Source organism: Abrus precatorius, unplaced genomic scaffold (assembly GCF_003935025.1).
Source record: "Abrus precatorius isolate BTA unplaced genomic scaffold, Abrus_2018 Scaffold7, whole genome shotgun sequence".
Classification (NCBI taxonomy): Eukaryota; Viridiplantae; Streptophyta; class Magnoliopsida; order Fabales; family Fabaceae; genus Abrus; species Abrus precatorius.
In genome coordinates, this window is record NW_020874417.1 from 29,773,944 (window position 1) to 29,793,747 (window position 19,804).

At 26.9% G+C, this 19,804-nt stretch overlaps 1 protein-coding gene across 1 annotated transcript; it reads left to right on the top strand.

Moving 5' to 3' along the window:
* The first annotated feature begins 8,674 nt into the window (after nucleotides 1-8,674).
* LOC113873202 (piriformospora indica-insensitive protein 2-like) lies at nucleotides 8,675-10,986 on the top strand. Its single transcript, XM_027511233.1, has 2 exons — nucleotides 8,675-9,312; nucleotides 9,727-10,986. The coding sequence occupies exons 1-2, from the start codon at nucleotides 9,103-9,105 to the stop codon at nucleotides 10,945-10,947; spliced, it is 1,431 nt and encodes a 476-aa protein (XP_027367034.1). The 5' UTR covers nucleotides 8,675-9,102; the 3' UTR covers nucleotides 10,948-10,986.
* The last annotated feature ends 8,818 nt before the right edge of the window (nucleotides 10,987-19,804 follow it).

Below are 19,804 nucleotides of genomic sequence, written 5' to 3' on the forward strand. Positions count from 1 at the left end.
GAGGGAGTGACCAACGGAAACAATTAAATATCTATAATAATAACAATATATTATTATTATTATTGTTATTATTATAGACTGTATAAATATAAATAAAATGTTAACTAATGTTATATTAAAAAAAATTCATTTTTCTATTTTTAATGTATTTCGACATAATTTTTAATACACACATTAATGAGTTTTATTATATTAAACACGTATTATTAAATTAAATTTATATTTTAAATAAAAAAATAAGGATACATTATATGATTCATTTTAAATTTAATAAAATTATTTATACTACAAAATAAAATATAATGAATTAACCAATTAAATTAAATATAAAATAACAGTCTATAATATTTGTAAGTATTAGGCTACAGTTTAAAATTTAATAATTATATATTTTATATTTTAATTTATTTCAAAATATTTATTATAAATTTTGATAATTATATATTTTAAAATTATTATAAATAGAGGGAGTACTTTGTTATATAAATTATACTTTTAACATGTAAAAAAAAAGTCAATTAATTTGTTATTTATGCTATTACTCAATCATAAAATATCATAATACAAAAAATTGTTAATTTTTTTGTTAATTAACATAAAATTTATATTTATTATATATTTTAATTAATTAAAATTGCTAATACTTACAATACATCAAAATTAAACTCAATTTAATTATATCAACTCATTAATTCTATTAATTTTTAAATAATACTCTAATTTAATAACTTTTATGTCATTTAAAATATATTTTTTAAATTAAAAGTAAGTTTAATTTAGTAGTTATATTTTTTTTAATATTTTATGTTTTTCAAGGTCACTTTAATCGTAACATTTTGACAATCCTAAAAATAATTATGTTTAAATATATTATATATTTATACAATTAATTCAAGTTTTATCTGTTAATTTAAGATGTTAATACTTTTATCTATTTACTCAAATTTAAATAATTTTTAAAATACATTTTGTGACAACTACCCTTTTATTATTTTATTTGTCTTCTCTTTGCAATACTAGTTGAAAAGTTAGAAACTTTGAAATGCTATGTATAGTATAATCTCAAAAAATATTACAAGTTATTAAAAAAATCATTTTTCCATAACTATTATATTAAAATATTTTTTTATTATTACAAAAACCATTCTTAACGTGACCAAATTGGTAGTTTAAGTAAAATCTAACAAGATATGTGGTCAAATGAGTAAGGGAATTAAGGATGTATGTGGTTTGACTTTATATATATATATATATATATATATATAGATTCAATTATTTTTAAGCAATTATTATTTAAACTAATGTGTAATTAAGTATGGACTAAGATTAAGAATATCAAAATAGGTCAAATTAAATGAATGATTAAGTTCACTGTACTCCCTCTGCACTCCTCAAAAATTTAAATTAAATTTAAAATTATTGAACCAAATTTAATTTTGACTCAACTCAACCTAGTCCAATTCAATTGACCAAGAAAACTATGTCCCCTAACGCAATTTTAAAAAATTATTTAATTTATTAATTTAACTTAAACTTACTTATTAAATTGGACTAGATAGGTGAGTTTAACAAAATTAAAAAATGAACCAAAATCTGAGTATTTGTCCATTATTGATCATGTTTTCTTTTTAGTCTATAAAAATCTAAGATAAATAAAATGTTTTTTTTTTTTTAAATAAGCAATAGGCTGGTCTAATTGGCTATAACCTACAAAGAGTTGGGTTGAGCTAGTTAATTTCTAGCCTACAGTTAAATTGACCTGTCCCAATCTGAAAATCTCTTAAAGCCACAAATGGTTCAACCCATTTTAACAATCCTAGTTCAAACCCTGAGTAGCTGACGCAGAAATATGCCAGCCAGCATGAGTAGCTTATTGATGATATTAGGAAGCAATATTTACAATAGTGTCAGCAATTTTCAGTTTCTCTGATTTTGTGGTATTGACAATTCGGGAGAACATGCTAGAGCAGCACATAGGCAACACAAGTAGCTGTTAACCGTGGCTGCTTAACCAAGTTATAATTTGTAAATTGTAATACTGTAATAGTAAGGCAGTATTCTTTATATAAAATTGATTATTGTTGACATGGCTTTAATCGACAACTATTAATAAAACTGATTAATTGAAACGGTGTAGGGTAGGAAGAAGAGAGATTCAAGATTGAGAAAAATTGCTACGTTTCATAGCTTTGAAATGATTGTTACAGGATTTAATTTCCAAATGCTTAGTAGTTATTTTTGTTTTACATTATGCATGTAGAGATCAAAGCTAACTCAATGTGTCTTTAAACATTGGATTTTGCCTCCTTTTATGCTGTAGTGTACATGGTGGTTGCCTACTATGCATGTTAATCAATATTTTTTTAAATGGTTATTACACTAACAAGCTTTCACTAAAACGCTTTTTGGGAAAAGTAAAATTGAAATCAGAATTTACTCTAAACATGCAACTCAATCTGGAAGATTGAAGCAGAGATAAAATGATAAGTTTTAAGGATAAGAACATCTATTTCTGTTAGTTCATGTTTTTGTAAACTAGGTTGACATTGGATCCTTGATTCCAACCTTTGATTTCAAGTTATTTTATCTAAACTTGGGCGATGCAATCTCATTAATTAAGAATCACTTATCATGATCATAATGTCATGGTGTCATGATGGAAAGCTAAACATGTATTATAACTGTAGACTAAATGGCGATAAAAAAACAAGAACAATTAAAGTGACAAACTAAGTGACCTTTTTGGTTACCATCATAAAATGATGGATTGTATTACCTTTAACCTTAAGAAAGATTGAAAAGTGGTAAGTTTTTATTGAAAAAAAAATGTATTTATTATATTAAGTTATAAAAGCGTGATAAATGATTTTTTTAATAAAATTTTTTAATATTTTTATAAAAATGGTTCATAGTTGCAACTTTTGTGGAGGAAAGATGAACTCTTTGGTTCCTTTTATTTCTTTTCATTGCTAATTAATACAAACATGAGCGTCCTGTTGATTGAAAAGAAAGAGTGGAGTTTAAAAGTTTGATCAACTAAGGTAGGAGCTATCTTTAACCTAGGAGATTAATCGAGAACAGTTAGCACGTTTAAAGTATGTTAAGAAGTAAAGTTTTGGACGAAAATATAAAGGGAGAAAAGTTTTTATTTTTAAATTAATAAACAAAATTTACATAAATGAATACAAATTCCAAAATCCAAGTTTATATTAAGAATTGACCCCATGTATGCTTGCTACATATATCTACAATTTAGTGTCATTGTGTTACATTTTTCTTTACTTGCACCAATTGCTTTTATCTTTCCAAGATTATGTATTTTCAAACTTGGGTTATTTATAGTTGGATAGAGCTGATCATATGGCTTGGGCCTTAAAATTGCCATTTCATAAGGGCCTTGGAGTCCAATGATTCAATGTCTCCGCCATGTTATGTGCCATGCATTAACCCAATAGCTTCAAAATGAGTGATAAGTTGATAACTCTGGCCTTGGCAATCTTATGAGGCATAGGAAGATGGGAACTATTTTTTTTTATATATAAAATAATTTTATTTAAGTCAAGTAAAATACAATAGATGATAATTTTTTTAAGCATTTAACACAATTATATTTATGGAAAATATAAATTTTGTTTTTATTTTCTGGGTATCTGATTTTTAATTTTTTTTGTATTTATTTGTTGCCTATTCTAATGCAGAGTATGATTCTTGGGAAACGAGTGATCCTTTACTCAATAAGTAGATTAAAATATCTAATGATTGTAAAAATCAATTAACTAGTATGATAATCCAATAAATTTTTTATATCAAAAGCATCTAAGGTAAACTTCAAAGACTAATAACACCCTCAACTGAAGATTTCGAAGAACTTTGGACCTTTTTCAACCACGGCAACAACTCACTCAACCTGATTATTCCTTAAAAGACTATTAAGGTCATATGCATCAACTGCAGTTACCATAAAATTAACACTGAAATTATACATTGTTCAGTTAATTATACATTTTACAAAGAACTATTATGATATAAGGGACTTAATTAACATTGTTCAGCTAATTAAGTTTGATCAGCAACTAAAGAAAAGAAGGGAACGTCCAAGCAAAAAAGACATAATTATTTTATTTAAACATATAATTTTTAACATTATATATGACACTGTATATAATTAATTTAAAAACTTATATTATATATATATAAATATTTTCTAAAACTAAAAAAAATGAAAGATGTTTCAAAATTTTTTATAAAAGAATTACAGAATATGTAAACTATTTAGAATTAAAAGTTTACAAAATTTGAAGAATTATTTGTAGACAAAAAAAAAAAATCTTTAAATAAAAGTATTAAATGAGTTATTTTATCAACTACTGAATTAATTTTATAAATAATATTTGAATAACAAACATTTTTCATAACAAAATTATATATATCTTATTAGAAAGAAAAGACATGTGGCTTCAAAAGACGTTGGAGATTAAATTTTAATTTGTAGGTTTTATTATAAAATATTTTTTTTAATTTTAATAAAATAATTTTAATTTATCTTTATTATATAAAATTAGTGAAAATAGAAATAAAATCTAACAAGGAAAAGAATAAAATATCAACAGTAAAATCAAATTCAATGATATCAATACAGGAAAAATTAACATATTCAGTGCTTTTTAATAAACTCAAACTACTTTTATTCATCTGTATAATTTAGCTAAAAAAGTCTTATAAGAAGAATACATAAATTATAGTATTTCAAATTCAATCATTCATGTATTTTATAATGCCAAGTCTTATATTTATACGATATTCTCTTTATTTATTTTTATTTGTGATCACTTCAGAAAATAATAAATATACTTAATGATATAATTAATAAATTTATTTAATTTAAAACTATTGTCAATTTTATAAAATAATTAATAATATTTTAAGGTTTAAATAGTCAAATAAATAAAATAAAATTTTCTTTCAAAAGTAAGTAATAAAAAGTAAAATAAAAAGACAAGATATCTACCTAACTATAAAATTACTATTAGCCGTACCTCACACATGTTCAGATCATGATAGAGTGGATTTGAAAACCCACTCAATAAAGATATGAAACATGTTATCAATGTTGAAGTAGTTTAAATGTGTTAACACTCAACTTTTTCAGAATGCATTTAATGCAAAGTTCAATTTTCTTATCTCAGAGTTTAAGATTTATTTTGCATCAATTAAAGAAGTTTAAATGCGAGCAAAGAAATGTATCATAGTTAGTCAATAGGGATCAGGAAACACACACATGCAATTTGAAAGGAGTGGGTTAGCATTCAAGTTTAATATAATGATTATTAAAGCAGATTTGGACTAAGAAACTTGCCTAGTTCTTGCTTGGGAGCGTGGTTTCAATAAAGCTAAATCTTTGTGAACTGAAACACGTTTATGTTAATAATTAGTACTTGATTAAATATGCAACTTTTATGGGTGAAGTTGAGGATAAATAAGACAAATAAAATTAAACATTGAATAAAAAAGTGATTTAATGAAAATATGAGTAACTCTTAAAAATATTCTTATTTAATAATTGTAATATAAAGGTGAGTTGATTCTTTAAATAATTTCGTTAAGACACTAATTGATAAGACTTTTTTTTTCTTTTTTTTTTATAGATCCTGCTAAGCAATTCGACAATGTTTTAAAATTTTTAATTAATAAATAATTTTAATTAATTTTTGCTTTAAAATACATTAAAAATCATGATAAAAAACAAATTGATAATTTTAAATTGTTTAATCAAAATTTTAACTTGCCCAATTTAATGTTTTCTGTCATATTTTTGTAAATTTTTAATAAATGTTAATTAATAATTAAAACTATGAAAAGAGAATATGTTAATGTGCATTTAATCAAATTAACAACATTTGATTTTCTTAATATTTGGAGGGGCATAAGTAGGAAAAGGAGTGTGTGATCCTAAGTATAGCTCATCCTTAGAGATATACCAGTGGTAGACAAGGGCAGCTTGTAGGGAAGAAAGTGGGACAGAAAAAGACTTATCGAAAGCTATATTAGTTCATCAATATAAGGTGTTACCTTTGGCTACACATCCTTAGCCTTTTATTATTTCATTATCTTTCCCATCCCCTAATTTAGTGTGGTCCTTCCTCTTAAATCTACTATACCCCTTTTTCTCTTGGATCTTCTCCTCTTTTTCCTCAATAACTGCTACTTACATGTGCTTCAGTTCCCCTAGTTATTATCATCTTTCCCGTTCTCATTAAATTTCATTTTCACAGAGATGGGTGACTAGGTAGTTAATTTTTATGGACCAATGGTTACTTTGTTCCAAAACCATGTTTACTGTGGCTTCTTTTCTGTATGTATAGAACTTTAGTACATTTTGTAATGCTATCTATGCAAATTACATGTGCCCAATTTACGTACAAAAATCACTTCATGTCAACTAAAATAATGGGAAAAAAAACAAAGGAACTTAAGGGAGGATGGTCAGATTGGGTAAAATTTATAGAAAATAAAAAGGAAGTCCCTAAAAAACTATTTTGTCATTGTATATATTTTTTAAAATCTCTGTCATTAACTTTTCTTTGTCAACAATCATTATTTTCTTAAACATGTTTTTATTCAATTCATAAAACTCGAAAAAGGTCTAAAACTTTCGAAAAATAATAAAGGGTTACATAGTTACATTGTATATATTTTTCATTTTTTTTATCACGAGCTGAAGAAAAAAAGTTATTTTGAGCAATTCTTGTCAAAAGAGAAAATATATTAGAATTGCTGCATTAATTTACAGCTTTTAAACGGATGGACAGTTCATGATAGTTATTGTGACAACTAAGAATTCCGTGGCAATGTACACGATACTGATATACGTTAAAACTTTAATTTCTTAAATTGCAAGCAATGAATTCATTGAAAAAGTTCCATCAAAGAGATTGTCTTTTTTGATTTAGCATTGTTTGCACTTAATTTTTTTTAGCAGTATATTTTACTCCAAAGTTTTTATTGGGTCCCACGCGATCCAATAAAGAAAAAATAAATATATTTTAACTTTAAAAAAATTATTTTAGAAAGACCTTATCCTAATGTACTAGTATTTTTATTTTCCCTTTTTTGTTCATATTACAATTCCGAAAGTTAGCTTCACATAATCCAAATATTTATAAAGAATTATATTTTAGTAAATCGATGACAAATTACTAAGTGTTCCGATGTGAATGAACTATGTCTAAAGCAATACCCGACAAATATATATATATATATATATATATATATATATATATATATATATATTTCATGTCATATAAGAGTCGTGAGAAAAATTGAACACGGAGATATTAATTAGAAAAATAAAAAATGAGATGATATATTAAGTATGTGGGAATGGGTTGATTTGGCGTATTACAACTTCAATTATTTGTTCAGACTGAGCTTGACAAAATGACATCATTTTAAGCTGGTTGAATGTAGCTAATCCTGACAAAAATGGAAGCCAAATGGGGTCAATTTACAGAAAATAAATTCCATAGAAAGTTAAAATTTGATTCCATCATTCAAGCCATTCCCTTTTACCAAGTCAACCGAACAAATATGAATGAGATATGTATATTTAGTTTAATAATTACATATATTATATGAGACTTGAATTCATAGTAATACCTTTTCTTTTTTTCCTAAAAAGAGACTCAGAGAGTCATAGTAGACCTTAATAAAATAAATGAGAGAAAAGATAAGGATAATATTACAAGAAAGGAATAAGATGCAATATGGAGACTGAGTCCATAACCTTATAATTTATGTTTTGTTGTAACTTAACTAAGCTGACTCGAGGGGATAACAGAAGTTATTTTTATATAAACCATTTAACCTACATAAGTTTAGAAAATAAAATTTTATAGCAAATCAAAGTGGCAACTTTAGTTAATCCAAACCATACTTTCAAAGACTTAAATTGAAAACAGACATGGACTTGATACGGTGGCTACAAATTTTGAGGAGAAAAAATAGACCGAACGGGGTTGGGGGGGGTACAGGTATGGTCCAATTCTGGAGCTAACTGTTATGTAGCAATGTGATTAACTGCACCTTCAAAGCCACTGTGATATCTTGTCCTTTTAGTTTGAATGGGGTTGTGAAATACCCACAAGCTAAAAACACAAAACAACGAGGCAATAACGGATAAAAACCTTATTTGTCTTGCATGCTTTTACATGCAGCTCTTCCTTTTGCATGGACAATGGTCCCCTATTATGCATACTCAACCCTCCTTCAAGCCTTTTAACTAATCCCTCAACTTTAACCCCCTTTATCTGCATCCTTTATTTCCTTCAACTACCAATAACACTTTTAATAGCCTATGAAAGCTGGGACTAGAACTCTTGCATAATTTCCACAATTATCATCTAATAATATAATGATAATGATAATGATAATGATAATAATAATAATAAATATTCAATAAGACAATGACATAGGGTGTGCAAATTGCATAGCATAGCTGCATAAAAAGGAAAGAGTGTTTTTTGGCTTTCATTTTATAGGCCTCACAGTTGCTTCTGCTCTGATCATATTAAAGCCAATGTTATTATGACTTTGAGCTTCGAGAACTGTGCTAAGATATTGTGTTCTTTCTTATATATACTTCCTTAGTTTTTCCATAAACACAAGGAAGAAAGAGGTCAGGTTTCTTGCTCAGCTTTTGTCTTTCCTCCATTCCCATTATCCAACTAAGTTTGAGCATACATTCAGGATCTTGTTTCTTTCTTTCTTGATACTACAATCTGTGTTCTTCCAAAACACCAGTAATTTTCTGTAAGGGCCCATGTTGGGGTATCTATCTTGATATCCACTTCATTGTTGAGTGATTAAATCATCTGTTTGAACTTCACCCTTCTTCTTTATCTGCACCTTTTGCTATAATTTAGTTGAAGATTGTCGTCTTCTTTTTTTCCTAAAAAGAGAAAAAACACATGTAAGACACCAACCATAAGATGCACTTGAGTTCAAGCCAAGCACCTCCTACTTGTGGTCGTTTGCTTTTATTAATTTTGCTTCATCTATCCTGAATTTCTCGTGCCTTATATTCATATTTGACTCAACAACATCATGAAGAGCATCAAGGCTATTAGTCATGCCATATTTGTCTTGTTCATCCTCTCTCTGAGTGCAAGATGCTATGGACAACTAGACCTTGATATAGCTCCAATGGAGATAGCAGAGCAAGAAGCTCTATACTCTACCATTCAAGGCTTTGTTGGTAATTCATGGAATGGCTCAGATCTCTATCCAGATCCTTGTGGTTGGACTCCTATTCAGGTACCTTTTACTAGATACCTTGCTGTACCATCATACGTGTAAATTGTCTAAGCAACGACCTTTATACTGTGCTAGAGATTAGACTTGAACAGTTCAAATTTGTTTATGGTCAAAGCTTTGTAAGGCCATTATTTCTTCATGAGTGTCAGAAGGAATAGTATAGTTTCTAGGATGTAGTTTCCCTTTGGTTAATGACCTGCAAAATCTTTTTTACAATCATCAGCGAAACTTTGAACACAATCACTATTATTTTTTTACTCTACAAGATTTTCGCTCATTATTATTAGATTCATAATGAGGCTTTGGACTCAATTTTATAAATGAAATTAGAGCTCTTTGTAATTCAATACTAAATTTAAGAATTTTCTAGAACATCGTGATCAATTATTTGTTTAATTCTGTTTTCAACTGCAGGGGGTCTCTTGTGATCTTTTTGATGGATTTTGGTATGTTACTGTCTTGAACATTGGACCCATCCAAGACAATTCTCTGAGTTGTGCTCAAAATTTGGAATTTAGACCACAGTTATTTGAGCTCAAGCACCTAAAGTCTCTATCCTTCTTCAATTGTTTTCAATCAGAAAATAGATTTCCAATCACCATCCCCGCTGGAAACTGGGAGAACCTGGTTGACAGTTTAGAATCACTGGAGTTCAGATCAAACCCGGGTCTCATTGGAAACATGCCCTCAAGTTTTGGTGTCCTCAAGAACCTCCAATCACTAGTACTATTAGAAAATGGTGTAACTGGTGAAATACCACCAGAACTTGGCAATCTCACCAAGTTGAAGAAGCTTGTTCTTGCTGGAAACTATTTTACTGGGAGGATTCCAGATGTTTTTGGTGGGCTAAATGAGTTGTTAATCTTTGATTTAAGTAGAAATTCATTATCTGGGACTTTGCCTTTGACACTTGGAAGCTTAATCTCAGCATTGAAGCTGGATGTAAGCCACAACAACCTTGAAGGAAATCTTCCAAATGAATTTGCAAATCTTAAGAACCTGACCCTAATGGACCTAAGAAATAACCGATTCACTGGTGGGTTGACCTTGTCTTTTCAAGAGATGCATTCCTTAGAGGAAATGGTTTTGTCTAACAATCCATTAGGAGGAGACATCAGGGCCCTAAAGTGGGAAAACCTTAAGAACTTGGTCATTTTGGAACTCTCTAGCATGGGCTTGACAGGGGAAATTCCTGAGTCTATTTCAGAATTAAAGAGGTTGAGATTTTTGGGACTTAGTGATAACAACCTCACTGGCAACCTGCCACCGAAGCTGGAAACTCTTCCTTGTCTCAATGCACTTTACCTAAGTGGAAACAATCTCACAGGAGTGCTTAAATTCTCCAAAGAGTTTTTTGGCAAGATGGGAAGGCGTTTTGGGGCATGGAACAACCCCAACCTTTGCTACTCAGTTAGAGTAATATCAACCAGCAGTGTTCCATATGGAGTAAAACCATGCCAGAAAGAGGTCACTTTGTTAGAACCTAATACAAAAACTGAGCTGATCAATGAGGATAGGAATGATACTTCCCATTTCATAGCCTCTACGGGATTTTCTAGCTGTCCTATTAATGGCCTCTGGTGGACTTTTCTGGATGAAATATTGATTACGGGTCTATTTTTAATTCTTATATAGCTCTTTAATCAAGGAGAGTTCCAATTTGTGCTTTAACCTTTTAGGTGTCACAGCAACTTGTATGTTGTTTTTTTTGTATTTTGTTCTAACATAATCTCAATAGTCTTGTCAGCATGCTAATTGGCCAAGAAGTTAGTTACTTTAACTTGGACACTGCACCTCATTTAATTTGTTTCTTTATTATGTGTGTAATATTATTTGCACTTCCTAGTTTCCTTTTGTCCTTGCAGCAGGACCGGCAAAAGTTTTTGTGTTTGAGGTTGCATGATTTTTATTCTCAATTTTTGGCAGCCAAATAGTGGCCTTGCCATGGTTAACAAGAAACCATGAGGGTCCCTCTACAATGGAATATAAGAGAATAATGCTAAAGCTAATTGCACAACTTTTCACAGACAATTCTGTACAATTGTACCACTGGTGGAAAATATAATGCATAATGGGGACTCTAAGCTGTATAAGTAGTACTACTCAATAATAAGAAACCACTTGAACTGTGGATTGTTTTGTTGTCTAGTCCTCAATATTATTCCTAGTTTGAAATAATCTTTGCATGCTAAACAATTTAGCTGCATAATAAATAAATTATAATAATAATAGCGAAAAATGGGATAGCCTTCAGCTGATGATTGGTGTCTTCTAGTACCATAGAAGGGCAATCTTACCTTTCAACTGCACCCAGACAAGAAGAATCATTTGCAATGTTAATTTTTCTTTCCCTTGCCGGGTTTTAAGGCCAGTTGAAATTTATGGATAGTAGTTCTATTTTACAGTTCAAATTTCTGTGAATAGTTTTATGCTTACCTTTCTCTTAATAAAATATTAAATGACCTCACTTATTTAATGTCCATGAATATACATAGACACAAAATTTTAATAGTATAACATTGTTACATTAAATTTAACATGAAAACATGAATTGGCAGAGAGCAAACAGAGAATTTGGAGGGGCGGTTTGGCATTTCCACTTTTTGATTTCCAATGCATGGCAGTTATGACTTTAATAGTTTGAAAATGAACTGTGGAGGATTACAGAAGGTTAGGCTAATAGGCTAATAGGGCTGTAGCTGTAGGGTGTGTGTGTCTAACTATGTATGTAATGTGGGCAGAGTGGTGCAAATGGACGTACACAGCTTTTAATGGACCTCATGTTTAAAGAGAGCTATTATTATGGGGTTGGGTCCATTTCAAAGCTCTGGCAAATCTGGGCTCTCTTGTTCAAAGTTGGTTTTCTAAATTGTTCTTAGGGCATTGAACAATGTACAAATGTCAGTAAGAGAGGAAAATTGAATGTGCCCCCCATCTCTCCTTGTTGGCGTTCCCCAGATTGTGTTCCCCACAAGGAAACTTGGGTTTCAATGTCACCATTTGTTCTTCTTGTTTCACCATGGTTACTGCCTTATCTTTTCTGGGAAATTAGATATAATAAATTGTAATTTATTCTTTATTTTATGGATTTAATTAAAATTTATCATTCAATCAAATATTCATTTAACATTAAAAATTATTAATTTGTATAACAATTACCTTTTTATTTAGACTACAGATATTTTCTACTTGAATCAATTTTGTTGAAGCTAGAGTATTATGCTTACATTTAACTAAAGATTAAAAATTAAACTCTAATTTTATTAAGATTTAAAAAGAATTTTTTTCAATAGACTATTATGCCTAACTTGATCTTGTAAGGATTGAAATCCATGTCTAAGGAACTCTAACCAAAGTGTCATTTTCAACAAAACTGGTTTTGCATTACATTGATCATTCTGCAAGCGTGCATGTAATATAAATGCAATGCTTTCAGTTTGGTGTTTTGATGGGAGAAAACAGGCGCTGATGGTTACAGACAGAGTTGCAAGATGAGAAACTCAGAGAATGGTGGCAATTAATATGGGTGAAGAAGTGGTGACTATTCAACTTTGAGCATGGCTCAACATAGGGGACCCAGCACATGCCCTTTTGATACCTATTTACCTAACATTGCTACAACACAAGACAAGAAAATCCCAAGAATTTCTACATGAATGCGACCCATTAGATTTATTATACTGTAAAAAGTCAATCTGCTGTTCCACTCATCAAAAGTCATTATTATTTTATATTTTTACCTTCCATTATACTATTTCGTATCTCTTCATGGATGCTTGTTTGGTGACAGTTCATAGTTAAGTACCCAATGGTTCCAAGTTTCTTGATTTTCTTTTTGTTTTTTTTAAGGCTTTGTCTAACTAACTATATTTTCCATGTCCTTTTGAAACTATAAATCAAAGCAGCTTCTTTTTGTTTTAGAATTTAAAAATATATTTTCTGCAAAACAAAATATATTTTTTTGACACATAATTAAGTTAAAATATTGTTATTATACTTTGTTTTATTCTAATTAAGCAGTTATAATAATGAAATAAGAACATCTGATTAGAAGATTGTACATATAAAAAACTCAGAAGTCAAGTTATAGTAGAGGTTGTCTGCATGGGCTACAATTGGGCTGCCTTTCTATTTTCGAAGACCAGAATATTATGAATTCGATTGACCAAAAAGAGAAATATTATGGATTTGGGTCCCCAGTATTCAAATAGAAAAAATTGTCGATTATGATTGAAAAAATTAACCTCTTAAATTATTTTCCTTCTCTTTCTACGTAAGGGAGAGCAATATTTGATAGTTAAATGCCCTTTAAAAGTGGAGCAAGTTCTTGATGAAAAGATAAACAAGAGAAATTGTTTGATGAAAAGCACATTCCTTATCAATTTAGTTTTTTAACAAATAAATTCTTATCAAAATGTCAAAGTTGAAATCTCTGATAAAAAATAGTTTGTCTATATTGATGAAACGCATGCATGGGAGTGACGTTGCTGTTGCTCACACCTAAGTCAGTGTAGTTTCACAAACTACTCATTAATGCGCAATTCCATGCTGTATTGATGTATCTATGACTATAATAAGTTAATGATTATATAGTATCAATCTCGCACTTAGATTGTGACAAATAATATAAAATCTCACACCTAGAATTATAGTTTGTTGATTTGTAGAGAAGCAATCCCATTTACTTGACAAGACTCCTTTGATACTTGTCATGGATTTAAGAACTCAAATGTAAGTTTTACAAGCAGTAATTAGCAGCATATGAAAAATGGTAACTATCATACACTGGTTTTAATGTCATGATTAGATTGAGTGTTTACCATTAGGTCTAAAGTGACAATTATTAGTCAAGGTACAACTGTTTTACGCAACTTTATTAGCAAATACCATAATTTACTGTCCACTTTCGTTAATTATAATATTTGCATGTCAATGACTAGTATCACCATGATTAAAGATTATAAAAGAAATTTTTAAAATAAAATAAAATTTGATAAATCTCACATGATAATATTTAAACTTGTCTAATATATCTTGAATTTTAAATTCATAGCATGATCTTTTAATATTAATGAATATTATAAAAAAATCAACGTTGAGTGTGATGAGCCTTACCCCAACATAATGCTGTAACTAGGATACTGAAATATTCTTTCTTAAACTTACGTTTTTTTTTAATATGCATATTCAAGCTCATGCTTGTATATATAAAATAACTTTAATACTTATACTATATAATATATTTATATTCAAACTCATTACTTTTTCATTTTAGTTAATATAATTTATCAATGCATTTTTTAATAAATTGTTAAAATAAAAAATGTTATTATAATACTAACAATAATGATTATTTATTTTAATAAAAAGTATAACGTGTAACTTAATTAATATATTTAAAAATGATTTAATTCTTAATTATAAAATTGAAAATAAAATATTATTTAACCTAATTAAAAACTTATTTATAAATCATTCAAATTCTAATTGTAAAGTTAATAAATATACTATATATGCAAATATAGATAGGGATATCTTAGCACTTATATTTGTAAATTTGTTGTGAACCTGTACTTAAATTTAAATTTGTTTGATAATTACTTATATTCTTTTTACTAAAAAATAAGATAAATTTTATAAATAAATATTAAATAGTTTTTAACATATATATAATTTATGGTCTTAATCTTATTAGAAGAGAAACCGTTAATTTAATTATTAAAATTTTCAATTTTAATATCTATAAAAAAATATTAACTAAAATAAGTTCAACAAGACTTTGTAAGTACACCCAACTTATACAATTTTCTTAGTACTGGTATTTACGACATCAACATGACCTACAGCTGCCAAGGTCTTCTTAGACCAAAAGAAGAGTCTTCAAATTTAGGCAGAAAGGAAACTGTACTGCATGCTTATCCCCTTCTTATCTTCAACATTTTAAGAACAGTTAGATTAAATTGTTGAAAAATTATAAAATTATTTCTCTATTTTTTTTAATAAATTTATATTTTTATATAATACACAATATAAATTAATTTAAATATATTTTATAACTAAATATAATAATCTTAAATTTATTTTGTTAAAATTAAATTTTACTAAATTTAAAATAATTGACGAGAGAATAAGAGGTGGTAGATGGGTGAGAAAAGAAATTTTATGTTATTTGGATTGCACACGAAAGTGGAAAAAAGAAAAAGTTATCGTTTTTGTTTTGGTCGAAAGAGAAAAGTTTCTGGCTACATCAAAAGTTTTCTGGGCCCATGGACCTCAAAACTTATAGGTTGATGTGCATCTTCGATGGAGAAGACCAAAGGTTTCTTAAATTAAGGATAAAATGTAAGTATTGAAAAAAAATTAAAAAAAATGTAAGTATGATGTTATTGATTAATTTAATTGTAATATATAAGAAGTTATATCAAATATTTTTTTGTTAAAAATTATAATATTTAATAGTGTCAATCCATTAAACTATATTAAATTTATAATTTTTAATAAAAATTTTAAATATATTATTTACCATTGTATTTAAAGTTACACAAATAAAATAGATTGTCATGTTATTAATTTGTTAATTTGTTTAAATATACATAAAAAATTATACATAATAATTTATACAACCTTAATTATCAAAATATGTATTTTACTATTAAATATAAATTATAAAAATTGCAAAATAATGACAAACGTCATATGTGTGCAGTTATATGAGGCGTGGCTTTTTTTATTCATTACAAAACATAATTATTCAAAATTACTCCCTCCATTTTATCTGTCTCTTTTAATATTTTAGTTTGTCTTGATATATTTATTATTTTGGAAAAATAATTTATTTTTAAATACGATCTACAATTATTAGTAGTTCACTTAATACTTAAATAAATTCATCATTATATTCAAGCTCTTCTAATAAACGTATTTTAGTAAAAAAAATGTTATTTTATTATAATAATTTATGTAAATAATAATTTTCTTTAAAATTATATATCATCTAAAAAGATTATTAAGAATGAAAACACACGAGAGGAAACCGTACAAACAATGGTGGTTGTAAAATATTACCTCTAATCTTATTTATAAGAAATAACAACTAATTTTTTTATATATTTAATTTATTATAAAGTTATGACAATTAAACATTCACCTGTTTCCTGTGTAAGTCGCTCGGTTATTTAAAATTAAGGAAATTTTTAGAATAATATTAATATTTATTGTATGTAATTATTTTTATTAATTTTTTATGAATTAATTACTTATTTCTTATGTAATTACACAATATTTTTAAAGAAAATGATTTATATTTTATTAATTTAAATACTGTAGTTGAATTGATATCAAACTAGTAATAATTAAATGTACTCTTAATTTTATATAATACATCAAATAATGAATTAATATAATTTAGGTAGAGTTATAAATTAGTATCAATAATTTCCAATAAACAGAAATAATAACAATACATCAATCTTACATGTGATTTTTTTTTTATTTGAAAAGATGTTTGAACAATTTTTTTAAATAAAAAAATCCAGAAATTAATTTTGAGTAGTTTTTTTTTTCTCATTGAATTTATGCGTTTTTTTTTAACACATCAAGTTTCGACTTTTTATAAAAATTGCTATTAACGGTTTTTGGTACTTTATAGTTTATAGTTATTTCATCTTTATAACTTTTTGAATTTTATATTTTTAAATTTAAAAATCATATTTTAGTGTATATATATATAAATATAGTAAAAAATTTAAAAAAATCACAAATCTCCTCTTTTAATAATATTTTTATTTGATTCTTATTATTTTAGGAATAATTTAATTTTAAAAATTAATATTCCTTGTCTCAGTCACAAATCAATCTAAATTAAATCTGAGGTTAATATAATTTGAGTTGTAAAAAAAAAAAAAAACACTTATCAAACCGTAATTGATTTAGAATTTTTTTCTTCTTTTTTTTTTCTATTAACTTTTTTTCTTCTTTAAACTTAGTCTAATTATAAAAACAGACGAATATAGAAAAGTGATAAATTTACATAATAGTTGTTTTAAATAAAAACATACAACAATGTAAGTTATAATATATTCTTATGAATAAATTTACTAGAAATTGTAAAAGGCACGAATTTAAAGAGAGAAAATCAAATTTATTGATTTCAATATAATAAAGTACGTGAGGCAAGAGAGGAAATACTCTATTACTCTATATTGTCTGACGGTTAAGATAAATAATATCTATCATGATAACATTTTATTACTGTCTTTCATAGTGATTATGCAATTTAAAGAAATAGTTAACAAATATGGTAATCTATAAAAAAAAATTAAAAATCTAACAAAAAGTTATTATAGTAAATTTGGCATCCTATCTATTACCTATGCATGTCAAATAATGAATAACATAATGAAATTATTAATACTTTGCATTGATTATTATACAAATAAAAGAATGTATGTAACGAAAAGTTACCTTACGACTTAGATATTTTTATTGTTATTTTGTATGTGTTATTCATATTAGTCTCTATTAAGAATACTTTGTTTAATTAAAAAAATTGTATGATCATTATTTTTAATTAAAACTTTGACCACAATAATAATAACGACTTTTTTGAAGTTCTGTTCTAATGAAGAATTAGCCTCAATTCCTTTCTTTGATCGTCCTCAAAGTCAAGTCTAGTAACGTCACACGTTGTTTCTGTCGGTGTGAAAAACTTTTTGAATAATGTGAGATCACTAAATATTTATAATTTTAACCAATCATCGTATGCGACATATAATTATATATTTTCAGTTAATAAAAATGTTAAAGTTTATCACATATTAAATTGTTGTTAATTAATCGAAACTATAGCCAAATTAAAGTTAACATCTTATTAACTCGCCAAATGGGTACCCCAAATTTCAAAGACCTTCCACAACCCGCAGTTTTGGCCATCCTTTACGTTTACCTGCCCTTATTGTCGGTCTCACCCTGTCTGTGATGTCAATTTTGCCCTTTTCTTAATTCATTCTTTAACCCTTCTTATACGCATTCTTAATTATGTAATTAAAGTTTATTAAAAATATATAAAAATATAAAAAGTATTAATTTAAAAATAAAAAATTAAAAATAAAATTTAAATTATTTTAATGATTTTTAATCCATAATTAAAATTTATTAAAAAATATATATTAAAGTGTCCTGCTAACAATTCATAATTCAATATCATGCATGCTACGTTGACATTTGACATTTACGAATAAACCTTTATTTTTCTCTACAAATGGGGACCAAAACCCACTGTACAACTGCCACGTGTATCTTAAATCAGTTATTTGTGGACGTTGACTCCTTCTATTGTACTAATTTGATGTTTTATTACAATACATTTAATTATGTTACAAATCACATAGTTATATGCTGTATTGATAATGGTAATTAAATACATATTTTAATCTATACTTTTACTTCTTCCTATCTTTTTTATAAGAATTTTTAATTTTTTAATTGGTACCTTTACAATTTTTTTTTATATTTATTAATATTTTTACATATTTACTTTTTATTATTAAATCTTTACAACTTCTTAATAAATATAATGCTTAACAAATTTACAATGTTATAATTAATTTTTTAGAAATTAATATATCAACTACTTTGAATAATTTTTCTTAATCCGTGTAGTTTAGTTGAAAGAGTTTTAGGAGAAAGATTAGAAGGAGTACATTTAGTGTTAAAACTGATATTTAAAAAATTAAAAAATTTATTATTTTTTTAATAAAATAAATGATCTTTTTTATTTAATAGACGACTTGTAAAAATGTAATTAACTCTGAATCGCAACGTTATTCAAATATTATTGTTATATCAATAAACAATTCGAAAAATGAAGCTATGTAGAGTATGTTAGATGTTGGAGTTGTATGGCTATTAAGAACCATTGAATAATTTAAATAGAGTAACGATATTCTTAAAAAAAAACATATAAAAGTTTTAAAATTTAAAAGAAAAATACAAAGTGAAGAGAGAAAAGTAAAAAAAAATAACATACAAAAAAAAAAATATTGTTATATATGTGTCATTACTCATTTAAATATGGCTTGACTTAGTATATGGCTATGAAAAAAAGTGAATTAACTTAAGTATAGTGTGGATGAGATGAATGGTGTACAAGAATAAGTGGACCCCTCAAAATGCTTGTTTTCTTACAAAATCATTGCACGCAAAAGATACCCACCAAAATAATTGATTTCTATGGAAAAAATTGAGGGGCATATTTTAATTTTCCAAATAAAAACACAAATAATGATGTCATAAGTACCATAAAATAATCGTCAATTAACGACAGCTAGCAACTCAAGGATGGTGAAGTGGCTTCTCAACAAAAATGCCAATAATTAATGCTATTCACCTATGAAAAGCCTCTCTTCCTTGTTTCCAAAAATGGAAGCCTTGGCAACCATTGAGGTAGACGCGCCACAACAATCTTGGTTCTTTCTCTTCAATTGTGTCATGC

Excerpts from the sequence above, each read along its gene's own strand:
- LOC113873202 (XM_027511233.1), top strand. The coding sequence starts at position 9,103 with ATGAAGAGCATCAAGGCTATTAGTCATGCCATATTTGTCTTGTTCATC. Across the intron at positions 9,313-9,726 it reads GTGGTTGGACTCCTATTCAG|GGGGTCTCTTGTGATCTTTT; the intron begins GTACCTTTTACT and ends TTTCAACTGCAG.